We start from the raw sequence: 16677 nt of genomic DNA on the forward strand, positions 1-16677 counted from the left end.
CACTACACAGTCAATAGGAGCATGACACTACACAGTCAATAGGAGCATGACACTACAGTCAATAGGAGCATGACACTACACAGTCAATAGGAGCATGACACTACACAGGGAATAGAAGCATGACACTACACAGTCAATAGAAGCATGACACTACACAGTCAATAGAAGCATGACACTACACAGTCAATAGGAGCATGACACTACACAGTCAATAGGAGCATGACACTACAGTCAATAGGAGCATGACACTACACAGTCAATAGAAGCATGACACTACACAGTCAATAGAAGCATGACACTACACAGGGAACAGGAAGCATGACACTACACAGTCAATAGGAGCACGACACTACACAGTCAATAGGAGCATGACACTACAGTCAATAGGAGCATGACACTACACAGTCAATAGAAGCATGACACTACACAGGGAACAGGAAGCATGACACTACACAGGGAATAGAAGCATGATACTACACAGTCAATAGAAGCATGACACTACACAGTCAATAGGAGCACGACACTACACAGTCAATAGGAGCACGACACTACACAGTCAATAGAAGCATGACACTACACAGTCAATAGAAGCATGACACTACACAGTCAATAGGAGCACGACACTACACAGTCAATAGAAGCATGACACTACAGTCAATAGAAGCATGACACTACACAGTCAATAGAAGCATGACACTACAGTCAATAGAAGCATGACACTACACAGTCAATAGAAGCATGACACTACACAGTCAATAGAAGCATGACACTACACAGTCAATAGGAGCATGACACTACACAGTCAATAGGAGCATGACACTACAGTCAATAGGAGCATGACACTACACAGTCAATAGGAGCATGACACTACACAGGGAATAGAAGCATGACACTACACAGTCAATAGAAGCATGACACTACACAGTCAATAGAAGCATGACACTACACAGTCAATAGGAGCATGACACTACACAGTCAATAGGAGCATGACACTACAGTCAATAGGAGCATGACACTACACAGTCAATAGAAGCATGACACTACACAGTCAATAGAAGCATGACACTACACAGTCAATAGGAGCATGACACTACACAGTCAATAGAAGCATGACACTACACAGTCAATAGGAGCACGACACTACAGTCAATAGGAGCATGACACTACACAGTCAATAGAAGCACGACACTACACAGTCAATAGGAGCACGACACTACACAGTCAATAGAAGCATGACACTACAGTCAATAGGAGCATGACACTACACAGTCAATAGGAGCATGACACTACAGTCAATAGGAGCATGACACTACAGTCAATAGGAGCATGACACTACACAGTCAATAGAAGCATGACACTACACAGGGAACAGGAAGCATGACACTACACAGTCAATAGGAGCATGACACTACAGTCAATAGAAGCATGACACTACACAGTCAATAGAAGCATGACACTACACAGTCAATAGAAGCATGACACTACACAGTCAATAGAAGCATGACACTACACAGTCAATAGAAGCATGACACTACACAGGGAATAGGAGCATGACACTACACAGTCAATAGAAGCACGACACTACACAGTCAATAGAAGCATGACACTACACAGTCAATAGAAGCATGACACTACACAGGGAACAGGGAGCACGACACTACACAGTCAATAGAAGCACGACACTACACAGTCAATAGAAGCATGACACTACACAGTCAATAGAAGCATGACACTACACAGGGAACAGGGAGCACGACACTACAGTCAATAGGAGCATGACACTACACAGTCAATAGGAGCATGACACTACACAGTCAATAGAAGCATGACACTACACAGTCAATAGAAGCATGACACTACACAGTCAAAAGAAGCATGACACTACACAGTCAATAGAAGCATGACACTACACAGGGAATAGAAGCATGACACTACACAGGGAATAGAAGCATGACACTACACAGTCAATAGAAGCATGACACTACACAGTCAATAGAAGCATGACACTACACAGTCAATAGAAGCACGACACTACACAGTCAATAGAAGCATGACACTACACAGTCAATAGAAGCATGACACTACACAGTCAATAGAAGCATGACACTACACAGGGAATAGGAGCATGACACTACACAGTCAATAGAAGCATGACACTACACAGTCAATAGAAGCATGACACTACACAGTCAATAGGAGCATGACACTACACAGTCAATAGAAGCACGACACTACACAGTCAATAGAAGCATGACACTACACAGGGAATAGAAGCATGACACTACAGTCAATAGAAGCATGACACTACACAGTCAATAGAAGCATGACACTACACAGTCAATAGAAGCATGACACTACACAGTCAATAGAAGCATGACACTACACAGTCAATAGAAGCATGACACTACACAGTCAATAGAAGCATGACACTACACAGTCAATAGAAGCATGACACTACACAGTCAATAGGAGCATGACACTACACAGGGAACAGGAGCATGACACTACACAGTCAATAGAAGCATGACACTACTCCTTACTTCTCTTCTGGGACACGGCCTGCAGACAGGCGGTGATGATGTCATAGTTCTTCTGGAGCTTGTGACTGAGGCGGTCTCTCCTCTTCAGCTGGCGCAGCAGCTTGGCTGACTGGAGACCGGTCCTGTAGCGTACCTCCCCTATGATACAGCTCAACTCTTCTGGTGCTGAAACACAATATAGATATATAGATCAGCTTGGCTGACTGGAGACCGGTCCTGTAGCGTACCTCCCCTATGATACAGCTCAACTCTTCTGGTGCTGAAACACAATATAGATATATAGATCAGCTTGGCTGACTGGAGACCGGTCCTGTAGCGTACCTCTCCTATGATAAAGCTCAACTCTTCTGGTGCTGAAACACAATATAGATATATAGAGCATTACTTCCTGCCAAGGCAGCAGCTACTCTTCCTGTAGTAGACTCTACGGCCCGTAGTAGACTCTACGGCCCGTAGTAGTGCCCGTTGTAGACTCTACGGCCCGTAGTAGACTCTACGGCCCATAGTAGACTCTACGGCCCATAGTAGTGCCCGTAGTAGACTCTACGGCCCGTAGTAGTGCCCGTAGTAGACTCTACGGCCCGTAGTAGTGCACGTAGTAGACTCTACGGCCCGTTGTAGTGCACGTAGTGGACTCTACGGCCCGTTGTAGTGCACGTAGTGGACTCTACGGCCCGTTGTAGTGCACGTAGTGGACTCTACGGCCCGTTGTAGTGCACGTAGTGGACTCTACGGCCCGTTGTGGACTCTACGGCCCGTTGTGGACTCTACGGCCCGTTGTGGACTCTACGGCCCGTTGTGGACTCTACGGCCCGTTGTGGACTCTACGGCCCGTAGTAGTGCCCGTTGTAGACTCTACGGCCCGTAGTAGACTCTACGGCCCGTAGTAGGGCCCGTAGTAGACTCTACGGCCCGTAGTAGTGCCCGTTGTAGACTCTACGGCCCTTAGTAGACTCTACGGCCCGTAGTAGACTCTACGGCCCGTAGTAGACTCCAAGGCCCGTAGTAGTGCCCGTTGTAGACTCTACGGCCCGTAGTAGTGCCCGTAGTAGACTCTACGGCCCGTAGTAGTGCCCGTAGTAGACTCTACGGCCCGTAGTAGTGCCCGTAGTAGACTCTACGGCCCGTAGTAGTGCCCGTAGTAGACTCTACGGCCCGTAGTAGTGCACGTAGTAGACTCTACGGCCCGTAGTAGTGCACGTAGTAGACTCTACGGCCCGTTGTAGTGCACGTAGTAGACTCTACGGCCCGTTGTAGTGCACGTAGTAGACTCTACGGCCCGTTGTAGTGCACGTAGTAGACTCTACGGCCCGTTGTGGACTCTACGGCCCGTTGTGGACTCTACGGCCCGTTGTGGACTCTACGGCCCGTTGTGGACTCTACGGCCCGTTGTGGACTCTACGGCCCGTAGTAGTGCCCGTAGTAGACTCTACGGCCCGTAGTAGTGCACGTAGTAGACTCTACGGCCCGTTGTGGACTCTACGGCCCGTTGTGGACTCTACGGCCCGTTGTGGACTCTACGGCCCGTTGTGGACTCTACGGCCCGTTGTGGACTCTACGGCCCGTTGTGGACTCTACGGCCCGTTGTGGACTCTACGGCCCGTTGTAGTGCCCGTTGTAGACTCTACGGCCCGTAGTAGTGCACGTAGTAGACTCTACGGCCCGTAGTAGTGCACGTAGTAGACTCTACGGCCCGTTGTAGACTCTACGGCCCGTTGTAGACTCTACGGCCCGTAGTAGTGCCCGTTGTAGACTCTACGGCCCGTAGTAGTGCCCGTAGTAGACTCTACGGCCCGTAGTAGTGCCCGTAGTAGACTCTACGGCCCGTAGTAGTGCCCGTAGTAGACTCTACGGCCCGTAGTAGTGCCCGTAGTAGACTCTACGGCCCGTAGTAGTGCCCGTAGTAGACTACGGCCCGTAGTAGTGCCCGTAGTAGACTCTACGGCCCGTAGTAGTGCCCGTAGTAGACTCTACGGCCCGTAGTAGTGCCCGTAGTAGACTCTACGGCCCGTAGTAGTGCCCGTAGTAGACTCTACGGCCCGTAGTAGTGCCCGTAGTAGACTCTACGGCCCGTAGTAGTGCCCGTAGTAGACTCTACGGCCCGTAGTAGTGCCCGTAGTAGACTCTACGGCCCGTAGTAGTGCCCGTAGTAGACTCTACGGCCCGTAGTAGTGCCCGTAGTAGACTCTACGGCCCGTAGTAGTGCCCGTAGTAGACTCTACGGCCCGTAGTAGTGCCCGTAGTAGACTCTACGGCCCGTAGTAGTGCCCGTAGTAGACTCTACGGCCCGTAGTAGTGCCCGTAGTAGACTCTACGGCCCGTAGTAGTGCCCGTAGTAGACTCTACGGCCCGTAGTAGTGCCCGTAGTAGACTCTACGGCCCGGAGTAGTGCCCGTAGTAGACTCTACGGCCCGTAGTAGTGCCCGTAGTAGACTCTACGGCCCGTAGTAGTGCCCGTAGTAGACTCTACGGCCCGTTGTAGTGCCCGTAGTAGACTCTACGGCCCGTTGTAGTGCCCGTAGTAGACTCTACGGCCCGTTGTAGACCACGTTTCCAGACACAGGTTTCATGCCAGTAAAGCCATACCATACAAAAAATTAACAACATTTCAGTACAATTTTATAAAATGGTTACAGATCATGTTCATATTACATGGGATCTTTGTGTAAATGTATTAAATCAAATCAAATCATATTATGCGAGATATGGCCGTGGAAACGCCTATATACACAGATACATTTATACAGACATTTATATTTGACCTTTATTTAACCAGGTAGGCTAGCTGAGAAGAAGTCCTCATTTAAAACTGCGACCTGGCCAAGATAAAGCTCAGATCAAATGTGGGAGTGATGATAAGGTGTGCAGTCCTCCCACTACGACCATGTCGTTTCTTAGGCTACAGATTAAAATACATGATGATCAACTTCACCGGGTATTCAAAGTGCACGCTATGAGTTTGATGCCGATTTTCAATAGAGAGTCTCGTGACATGATGATCGACTGCCGTTTGACAAATACAATATTCTCGCGCTCATTCATAATAATCTCATCATCTACGCTAAACTCCCCCCACTGTATCCTAGACCAGTCAGTTAACCCACCGTTCCTAGACCAGTTAACCCACCGTTCCTAGACCAGAGAGTTAACCCACCGTTCCTAGACCAGTTAGTTAGCCCACCGTTCCTAGACCAGTTAGTTAACCCACCGTTCCTAGACCAGTTAGTTAACCCACCGTTCCTAGACCAGTTAACCCACCGTTCCTAGACCAGTTAACCCACCGTTCCTAGACCAGTTAACCCACCGTTCCTAGACCAGTTAGTTAAGCCACCGTTCCTAGACCAGTTAGTTAAGCCACCGTTCCTAGACCAGTTAACCCACCGATCCTAGACCAGTTAACCCACCGATCCTAGACCAGTTAACCCACCGTTCCTAGACCAGTTAACCCACCGTTCCTAGACCAGTTAACCCACCGTTCCTAGACCAGTTAACCCACCGTTCCTAGACCAGTTAACCCACCGTTCCTAGACCAGTTAACCCACCGTTCCTAGACCAGTTAACCCACTGTTCCTAGACCAGTTAACTAATGTTAAATAAAAAAGGTATAAAAATCAAATAAAACTCACTCACCTTTCTGGGACAGGTAGTTGACCTGGTGTCTCCTGGTGTGTTTCTCCTGTAGTTCCTGGAGGAAGCTGGATCCAGTATTACTGCGGCAGAACAGCTCAGAGCTGGACGCCTCGGTACTGCTATCCGGGCTGTCAACACTGAGCCGAGCGCTGCTGTAGGTGTCATAGAGCTCCACCAACAGACAGTCCACTATGGAGGAGCGTGGGACTCGGAGATCCTGACCCTGGAGGTCGCCAAGGGTCACACGATCACCGGCTCCAGACCCCAGGTCGTTCTGGAGATACAGGCTCGGGGATGATGTTTCTCTCGGTCTCTTTGAGACAGAGTCTGTGTTGTTGTGGCCTGAGGAGGAACGAGAACTAGGTCCGGTCCACTGCTGAAACGCTGAGAAGCCGTCTAAGAGTGACGCACCTGTACCTGAGTTGATGAACACTCCGCTCTCCCCCTCCGAGCAGATGTCGCCGTCACATATGTCTATTTCTAAAAGTTCCGCCACGTTCTCAGCCTGGGACGACATTACAACACGCTGTCCCGTTCGCTACTGTTATTATTGTGCTTGTCAAGTTGCCATCTCTCCAAACATGAACGTTTCATGGGAACAGGTGCAACTACTTTCTTAATTCAACACTCGTCTTCAAGAGGAAGTGAGTTCCGGGTGCATTCCATTCCACTACTCAGGAGGCAGGGCTGTGACCGGGAGCTACTAGTTTCCTTCCTGAAAGTTTGCAATCTGCCGCCCCTCCGGAGTGAATAGTCCAGCCCACTGGAAACTTCTTCTGTCCATGCTATCCGATATCTTTGGGACGTGCCTCCCATTGAATTTGATGGTTAAATGGTTAGGTAGGGGGTTAAGGTTAGGGACGTCCCAAGGGTTTCGAAAAGCACTGATCAACTTTATTCAGCCGCAACCGCTACAGTTCCCCAGTGCTGCGGCGCTCCTCCACATCAACACCCCCTGACCACTCAGAGAGGAGCCGAACTGACCGGTCATCTCAGCAGAGCGGTGTACGGTGACAATGTAGAATTACAGCGCAGATAATAACCGTCTGGGATGAGGATTTAGAGGATAGTCCTCATGTTACAATCAAGTAATAAATATGGCAGTAAGATAATATCAAGCTGTTTTCTCCCTCGTTTGTAGCCCTGTGATATAGACAACTGTTTAAACTGTATATTTCCGTTACTATAGCCATGTTTTCATCCAATTGGAGATAGATTTTCATGTGAATATTCAACATTCTGGATTATGAAATGATGCGTTTCCCCGGCCAGTGCGGGTAGGCTAGTCTACATGATGAGATTATTATGGATAATAGCGAGAATATTTGTATTTGTCAATCGGCAGTGAAGCATTGATCATCATGTCACCAGAATGAGACCCAGTATATGTGTCGGAAAAGAGCATCAAGCTCATCACCATGACGACTTTCACCACCCTGTGAAGTTGATCATACAATTCATTTCACCTGTAGCCTGATAAACCGCACCGTTTCCCGAGTCGTAGTGGGAGACAACATGTCATTGCGTCGCTCCAAGTTTACTTTGATACAGTATGACGGCTATTATATCAATATGTTAAACAAAAAGGCGTTTCCACCGCCATTTCTCACATCATATATTTTACCATCACAAAACGATTCCACCATGTTGAACGAACAAATGATCTGTCAACATGTATACAATTGAACCGAAACTTCCTGTTTTCATCACAGCTGTCATTATGTTATTTTTTAATATGGTATGACTTTACTCGCATAAAAAAAGGTAGATGGAAACGTGGTTTGTGACACAAAAATATTGAACTATACAGTCCAAATAAATTCAATTGTATAGGAATACCTCAATGTAGGTTATAAAATAGACCTATCAACAAGTTCCAATTAAACATTTATTGTTGCATTAACATGTTTTATAAACGGAAAAAGTACATGGGGGAACACAAGAGTATATATAAAGAATATACTGGAATAAGGACATAGGCTGGGGGCGGGGCTGGGGGCGGGGCTGGTGGGTACAATATCACATTACACAAGGCCCTTAAGGGAAATAAACACATGTATCATCTAACAGAGTATTCCATTGTCTTGGAATATAGTTCAATTTATTTTTGTAAGGTAAGTAAATGTGATGTTTGTAAATTTGCATTTGTGAATATGAAATTTGGCCAAAATAATTGATGAAATGAATTACATAAAATTGTTTCAAATTATTTATATCATAGGTAAAGAGTCCAAGCACTACATTTCTCCATAATAGTGTAAAATCTTCATAAATGTGTTCAATTATAAATCTACTGATGTCTTGCCACAGATTCCTTACATGAACACAATGCAACACTGTTTCTGGGTGGTCATTACAAAAGGTACAATTTGAATTGATGCTTTTCTTAAACTTCTTCATATAGTGTTTGGCAGGATAATATTTATAAATAATTTAAAAAGAAACTTCCTTCATGTTGTTAATAAGTAGGTATGTGTGGAGCAACAATAGGGCATCACATGAGGTATAGAATCAACATCCAATAGGGCATCACATGAGATATAGAATCAACATCCAATAGGGCGTGACATGAGGTATAGAATCAACATCCAATAGGGCATGACATGAGGTATAGAATCAACATCCAATAGGGCATGACATGAGGTATAGAATCAACATCCAATAGGGCATGACATGAGGTATAGAATCAACATCCAATAGGGCATGACATGAGGTATAGAATCAACATCCAATAGGGCATGACATGAGGTATAGAATCAACATCCAATAGGGCATGACATGAGGTATAGAATCAACATCCAATAGGCCATCACATGAGGTATAGAATCAACATCCAATAGGGCATGACATGAGGTATAGAATCAACATCCAATAGGCCATCACATGAGGTATAGAATCAACATCCAATAGGGCATGACATGAGGTATAGAATCAACATCCAATAGGGCATGACATGAGGTATAGAATCAACATCCAATAGGGCATGACATGAGGTATAGAATCAACATCCAATAGGGCATCACATGAGGTATAGAATCAACATCCAATAGGGCATGACATGAGGTATAGAATCAACATCCAATAGGGCATGACATGAGGTATAGAATCAACATCCAATAGGGCATGGCATGAGGTATAGAATCAACATCCAATAGGGCATGACATGAGGTATAGAATCAACATCCAATAGGGCATGACATGAGGTATAGAATCAACATCCAATAGGGCATGACATGAGGTATAGAATCAACATCCAATAGGGCATGACATGAGATATAGAATCAACATCCAATAGGGCATGACATGAGATATAGAATCAACATCCAATAGGGCATGACATGAGGTATAGAATCAACATCCAATAGGGCATGACATGAGGTATAGAATCAACATCCAATAGGGCATGACATGAGGTATAGAATCAACATCCAATAGGGCATGACATGAGATATAGAATCAACATCCAATAGGGCATGACATGAGATATAGAATCAACATCCAGTAGGGCATGACATGAGATATAGAATCAACATCCAATAGGGCGTGACATGAGGTATAGAATCAACATCCAATAGGGCGTGACATGAGATATAGAATCAACATCCAATAGGGCGTGACATGAGGTATAGAATCAACATCCAATAGGGCGTGACATGAGGTATAGAATCAACATCCAATAGGGCATGACATAAGGTATAGAATCAACATCCAATAGGGCATGACATGAGGTATAGAATCAACATCCAATAGGGCATGACATGAGATATAGAATCAACATCCAATAGGGCATGACATGAGATATAGAATCAACATCCAATAGGGCATGACATGAGGTATAGAATCAACATCCAATAGGGCATGACATGAGATATAGAATCAACATCCAATAGGGCATGACATGAGGTATAGAATCAACATCCAATAGGGCATGACATGAGGTATAGAATCAACATCCAATAGGGCATGACATGAGGTATAGAATCAACATCCAATAGGGCATGACATGAGATATAGAATCAACATCCAATAGGACATGACATGAGGTATAGAATCAACATCCAATAGGGCATGACATGAGATATAGAATCAACATCCAATAGGGCATGACATGAGGTATAGAATCAACATCCAATAGGGCATGACATGAGATATAGAATCAACATCCAATAGGGCATGACATGAGATATAGAATCAACATCCAATAGGGCATGACATGAGATATAGAATCAACATCCAATAGGGCATGACATGAGATATAGAATCAACATCCAATAGGGCATGACATGAGGTATAGAATCAACATCCAATAGGGCATGACATGAGATATAGAATCAACATCCAATAGGGCATGGCATGAGATATAGAATCAACATCCAATAGGGCATGACATGAGGTATAGAATCAACATCCAATAGGGCATGACATGAGATATAGAATCAACATCCAATAGGGCATGACATGAGATATAGAATCAACATCCAATAGGGCATGCCATGAGATATAGAATCAACATCCAATAGGGCATGACATGAGGTATAGAATCAACATCCAATAGGGCATGACATGAGATATAGAATCAACATCCAATAGGGCATGACATGAGATATAGAATCAACATCCAATAGGGCATGACATGAGATATAGAATCAACATCCAATAGGGCATGACATGAGGTATAGAATCAACATCCAATAGGGCATGACATGAGGTATAGAATCAACATCCAATAGGGCATGACATGAGGTATAGAATCAACATCCAATAGGGCATGACATGAGGTATAGAATCAACATCCAATAGGGCATGACATGAGGTATAGAATCAACATCCAATAGGGCATGACATGAGGTATAGAATCAACATCCAATAGGGCATGACATAAGGAATAGATACAACATCCTGTTGAAACAAGGTTCCTATAGTTCTATTGTTGTTGAATGGACCAACATGACATAAGGAATAGATACAACATCCTGTTGAAACAAGGTTCCTATAGTTCTATTGTTGTTGAATGGACCAACATGACATCAGGTATAGATACAACATCCTGTTGAAACAAGGTTCCTATAGTTCTATTGTTGTTGAATGGACCAACATGACATAAGGAATAGATACAACATCCTGTTGAAACAAGGTTCCTATAGTTCTATTGTTGTTGAATGGACCAACATGACATCAGGTATAGATACAACATCCTGTTGAAACAAGGTTCCTATAGTTCTATTGTTGTTGAATGGACCAACATGACATAAGGAATAGATACAACATCCTGTTGAAACAAGGTTCCTATAGTTCTATTGTTGTTGAATGGACCAACATGACATCAGGTATAGATACAACATCCTGTTGAAACGAGGTTCCTATAGTTCTATTGTTGTTGAATGGACCAACATGACATCAGGTATAGATGCAACATCCTGTTGAAACAAGGTTCCTATAGTTCTATTGTTGTTGAATGGACCAACATGACATAAGGAATAGATACAACATCCTGTTGAAACGAGGTTCCTATAGTTCTATTGTTGTTGAATGGACCAACATGACATCAGGTATAGATACAACATCCTGTTGAAACAAGGTTCCTATAGTTCTATTGCTGTTGAATGGACCAACATGACATAAGGAATAGATACAACATCCTGTTGAAACAAGGTTCCTATAGTTCTATTGTTGTTGAATGGACCAACATGACATAAGGAATAGATACAACATCCTGTTGAAACAAGGTTCCTATAGTTCTATTGTTGTTGAATGGACCAACATGACATCAGGTATAGATACAACATCCTGTTGAAACGAGGTTCCTATAGTTCTATTGCTGTTGAATGGACCAACATGACATCAGGAATAGATACAACATCCTGTTGAAACAAGGCTCCTATAGTTCTATTGTTGTTGAATGGACCAACATGACATCAGGTATAGATACAACATCCTGTTGAAACAAGGCTCCTATAGTTCTATTGTTGTTGAATGGACCAACATGACATGAGGTGTAGATACCACATCCTGTTGAAACAAGGTTCCTATAGTTCTATTGTTGTTGAATGGACCAACATGACATAAGGAATAGATACAACATCCTGTTGAAACAAGGTTCCTATAGTTCTATTGTTGTTGAATGGACCAACATGACATCAGGTATAGATACAACATCCTGTTGAAACAAGGTTCCTATAGTTCTATTGTTGTTGAATGGACCAACATGACATCAGGTATAGATACAACATCCTGTTGAAACAAGGTTCCTATAGTTCTATTGTTGTTGAATGGACCAACATGACATGAGGTATAGAATCAACATCCTGTTGAAACAAGGTTCCTATAGTTCTATTGTTGTTGAATGGACCAACATGACATAAGGAATAGATACAACATCCTGTTGAAACAAGGCTCCTATAGTTCTATTGTTGTTGAATGGACCAACATGACATGAGGTGTAGATACCACATCCTGTTGAAACAAGGTTCCTATAGTTCTATTGTTGTTGAATGGACCGAAATAAAAACAAATCTTTCCTACTGATGAGTCAACAGGGTCAACGGAAGGTCAATAGAAGGTCAATAGAAGGTCAATAGACGGCCAATAGAAGGTCAATAGAAGGCCAATAGAAGGTCAATAGAAGGCCAATAGACGTCAATAGAAGGCCAATAGAAGGTCAATAGAAGGTCAATAGAAGGTCAATGGAAGGTCAATAGAAGGCCAATAGAAGGTCAATAGAAGGTCAATAGAAGATCAATAGAAGGCCAATAGAAGGTCAATAGAAGGCCAATAGAAGGTCAATAGAAGGTCGGCTCTGAGGGTCACGTTCCTGAATGACAGAGCAACACCTGAGGGAAAGGTGTCTAAAACAACATCTTCAGGTGTTACAGGGACCTGGTAAAGGGAGAACTCCCTATAACCGAGGAGAAGAGCCTCTGCATTTAACAGTTGGCACCAATAGGATATTATTTCAGAACCAATATTCTAAAAACAAAGAAGTAGTTTTAAACAATATGTCCCGAATTTTTCATATATAATATCTGTGTGGAGAAAAACGAAGGAACATGATAATGAAACATGCCGACTATATTGACATGTTTATTTTATTCATTTTTATATTGACATGTTTATTTTATTTATTTTTATACTGACATGTTTATTTTATTTATTTTTATATTGACATGTTTATTTTATTTATTTTTATATTGACATGTTTATTTTATTTATTTTTTATATTGACATGTTTTTATTTATTTATTTTTATATTGACATGTTATTTTTTTATATATATTTTTTTTATATTGACATGTTCAATTGAACGTTTTCCTCATTTTGACGTCATACCCCAAGTCGTGCAGGTGCACATGGTAGATCAGCTGATCCGTTGTCAGGCAGCACATGACCACTGAGCAGCAAATTAACCATTATCCTTCAAAATAATAGTCTCGAACTGACGATTGTAAAAAATAATACAAATGGTCGAAATGTGGTACATTTTATTAGAAATTTTACCAGACTTAGAATTTTGTTAACCAATATAAAAAAAAGGAAAATAGATAATAGCCTTGATAGCACAAATAATATTATAGCATTTACCATATTAACAAGAGCATTGACAATATCAACAATAGCATTGGCACTTCAGTCTCCTTTCAACCTAATTTATCACCTGGTTTCATTAAAAGGCACATCTCATAAGGTGGTCCAGGTAAGTCCAGTCAAGCACAATTGTCGGGTAGGGATGGGGGGGGGGTTTGTTCTCTATTGCTCCTCTATTGTTTGTCAAGTAACGGAGGAGCCCAATGACATCATGGACTCCCATCAGACCAACCAGTGGTGTAAAGTACTACTTAAATAATGCACTTTACTATACTATTTACTTTACACTTATCAAGAGAACATCCCTGGTCCTCCCTGCTGCCTCTGATCTGGAGGACTCACCAAACAGAACATCCCTGGTCCTCCCTACTGCCTCTGATCTGGTGGACTCACCAAACAGAGAACATCCCTGGTCGTCTCTACTGCCTCTGATCTGGTGGACTCACCAAACAGAGAACCTCCCTGGTCCTCCCTACTGCCTCTGATCTGGAGGACTCACCAAACAGAACATCCCTGGTCGTCTCTACTGCCTCTGATCTGGTGGACTCACCAAACAGAGAACATCCCTGGTCGTCTCTACTGCCTCTGATCTGGTGGACTCACCAAACAGAGAACATCCCTGGTCCTCCCTACTGTCTCTGATCTGGAGGACTCACTAAACAGAGGACATCCCTGGTCGTCTCTACTGTCTCTGATCTGGAGGACTCACTAAACAGAACATACCTGGCCCTCCCTCCTGCCTCTGACTATCTGTAATGATGTCTGAGTGTTGGAGCGTGCCCCTGGCTATCTGTAATGATGTCTGAGTGTTGGAGTGTGCCCCTGGCTATCTGTAATGATGTCTGAGTGTTGGAGCGTGCCCCTGGCTATCTGTAATGATGTCTGAGTGTTGGAGCGTGCCCCTGGCTATCTGTAATGATGTCTGAGTGTTGGAGCGTGCCCCTGGCTATCTGTAATGATGTCTGAGTGTTCTGGCTATCTGTAATGATGTCTGAGTGTTGGAGCGTGCCCCTGGCTATCTGTAATGATGTCTGAGTGTTGGAGCGTGCCCCTGGCTATCTGTAATGATGTCTGAGTGTTGGAGCGTGTCCCTGGCTATCTGTAATGATGTCTGAGTGTTGGAGCATGCCCCTGGCTATCTGTAATGATGTTTGAGTGTTGGGCGTGCCCCTGGCTATCTGTAATGATGTCTGAGTGTTGGAGCGTGCCCCTGGCTATCTGTAAAGATGTCTGAGTGTTGGAGTGTGTCCCTGGCTATCTATCTGTAATGATGTCTGAGTGTTGGAGCGTGCCCCTGGCTATCTGTAATGATGTCTGAGTGTTGATGCCCTGGCTATCTGTAATGATGTCTGAGTGTTGGAGCATGCCCCTGGCTATCTGTAAAGATGTCTGAGTGTTGGAGTGTGTCCCTGGCTATCTATCTGTAATGATGTCTGAGTGTTGGAGCGTGCCCCTGGCTATCTGTAATGATGTCTGAGTGTTGGAGCGTGCCCCTGGCTATCTGTAATGATGTCTGAGTGTTGGAGCATGCCCCTGGCTATCTGTAATGATGTCTGAGTGTTGGAGCGTGTCCCTGGCTATCTGTAATGATGTCTGAGTGTTGGAGCATGTCCCAGTCTATCTGTAATGATGTCTGAGTGTTGGAGCGTGCCCCTGGCTATCTGTAATGATATCTGAGTGTTGGAGCGTGCCCCTGGCTATCTGTAATGATGTCTGAGTGTTGGAGCGTGCCCCTGGCTATCTGTAAAGATGTCTGAGTGTTGGAGTGTGTCCCTGGCTATCTGTAATGATGTCTGAGTGTTGGAGCGTGCCCCTGGCTATCTGTAATGATGTCTGAGTGTTGGAGCGTGCCCCTGGCTATCTGTAATGATGTCTGAGTGTTGGAGCGTGCCCCTGGCTATCTTTAATGATGTCTGAGTGTTCGGTTTTGGCGGGAAAGACCGGGTTAACCAGCGAGAAAAGTGATTTATTCTCAGGATGGAACATTTGTAAAATACCGGGAAAATATTCAACCCTGATTTCGACAGATATGATTGAAAGCTGGGCTGTAATAGTTTACATAGTAAATTGTTGTTTGAAACCCCAGCAGTGTTTGGCAAGCATGCTGTTGGAAATGTTGATTTAAAAGTGTAAAAGGCTTTTCTAACCATCAATGTGATGATCTAGCTAATGAGAAGGGAAAGGGGAAGAGGATACCGGGCCAGTTGAACAACTGAATGCACTCAACCGAAAAGTGTTTTGCATTTAACCCTGTAACATCCGCAAGTCACCTTGTCCTAGAGATTTAAACTGTTATCAAAACAGACATTATTTTAAGTGTTTCTAAAAGCTCTTATGGGAAAAATGAATGATGGAAAAATGACTGGAACTATTTCCTAGTTTGACCACTAGGTTTTATGGGTAATATGACTCATACTATGGTACTCCACTGCGTTGCATTCTGTCTGAAATGTGCTGTATAAATAAAGCTTGATTTGACTCTTATTTTGAAGGTGTATACAAATCCGTGACCCGAAAGCGCTTACTTATTCGTGCGTACTTTACAACGGAGTCATTCTAACCCCCTCACAGGAGCATTTTCCTAACTACGTTTCACGCTTTTATCAGTTTAGGAGTCGCAGCGAGAAGACACCGTCTTTAATTTCACAGTGAAAAATGACCTCGATTCGGTTAAATCTGCCAACGTTATTGAATTGTCTCATAATCTGCGTCACCTTGCTGTTGAATAACCGCTGCTGTGTCGTTGCCAAGTGGTATCACAGACCCAACGTTGTTTTGATCCTCACCGATGACCTGGACGTCGTTATTGGGGGCATGGTAAATCAGTTTAAAACATTAGTTTAACATATTGTTGGTGTGTTTGAAGAACTAACGTTAGGTTGGAACTGCTATGGGCTGATGCGCGCAGTGTTTACCTTTAGTTAAC

General features: G+C 43.8%; 1 protein-coding gene and 1 pseudogene across 1 annotated transcript in view; one reads left to right on the forward strand and one right to left on the reverse strand.

Moving 5' to 3' along the window:
- The window catches only part of LOC135536210 (TBC1 domain family member 30-like), a 163659-nt gene extending 156767 nt beyond the window's left edge, over positions 1-6892 (reverse strand). Inside the window, 2 exon segments of the mRNA XM_064962583.1 lie at positions 2541-2705; positions 6171-6892. Of these exon segments, the coding sequence (XP_064818655.1) occupies positions 2541-2705; positions 6171-6687 (682 nt within the window). The 5' untranslated portion in view covers positions 6688-6892.
- A 9364-nt stretch (positions 6893-16256) lies between these two features.
- Positions 16257-16677, forward strand: part of LOC135536212 (N-acetylglucosamine-6-sulfatase-like) — a 47035-nt pseudogene continuing 46614 nt past the window's right edge.

The sequence above is a fragment of the Oncorhynchus masou genome, unplaced genomic scaffold, assembly GCF_036934945.1.
Source record: "Oncorhynchus masou masou isolate Uvic2021 unplaced genomic scaffold, UVic_Omas_1.1 unplaced_scaffold_575, whole genome shotgun sequence".
Lineage (NCBI taxonomy): Eukaryota > Metazoa > Chordata > Actinopteri > Salmoniformes > Salmonidae > Oncorhynchus > Oncorhynchus masou.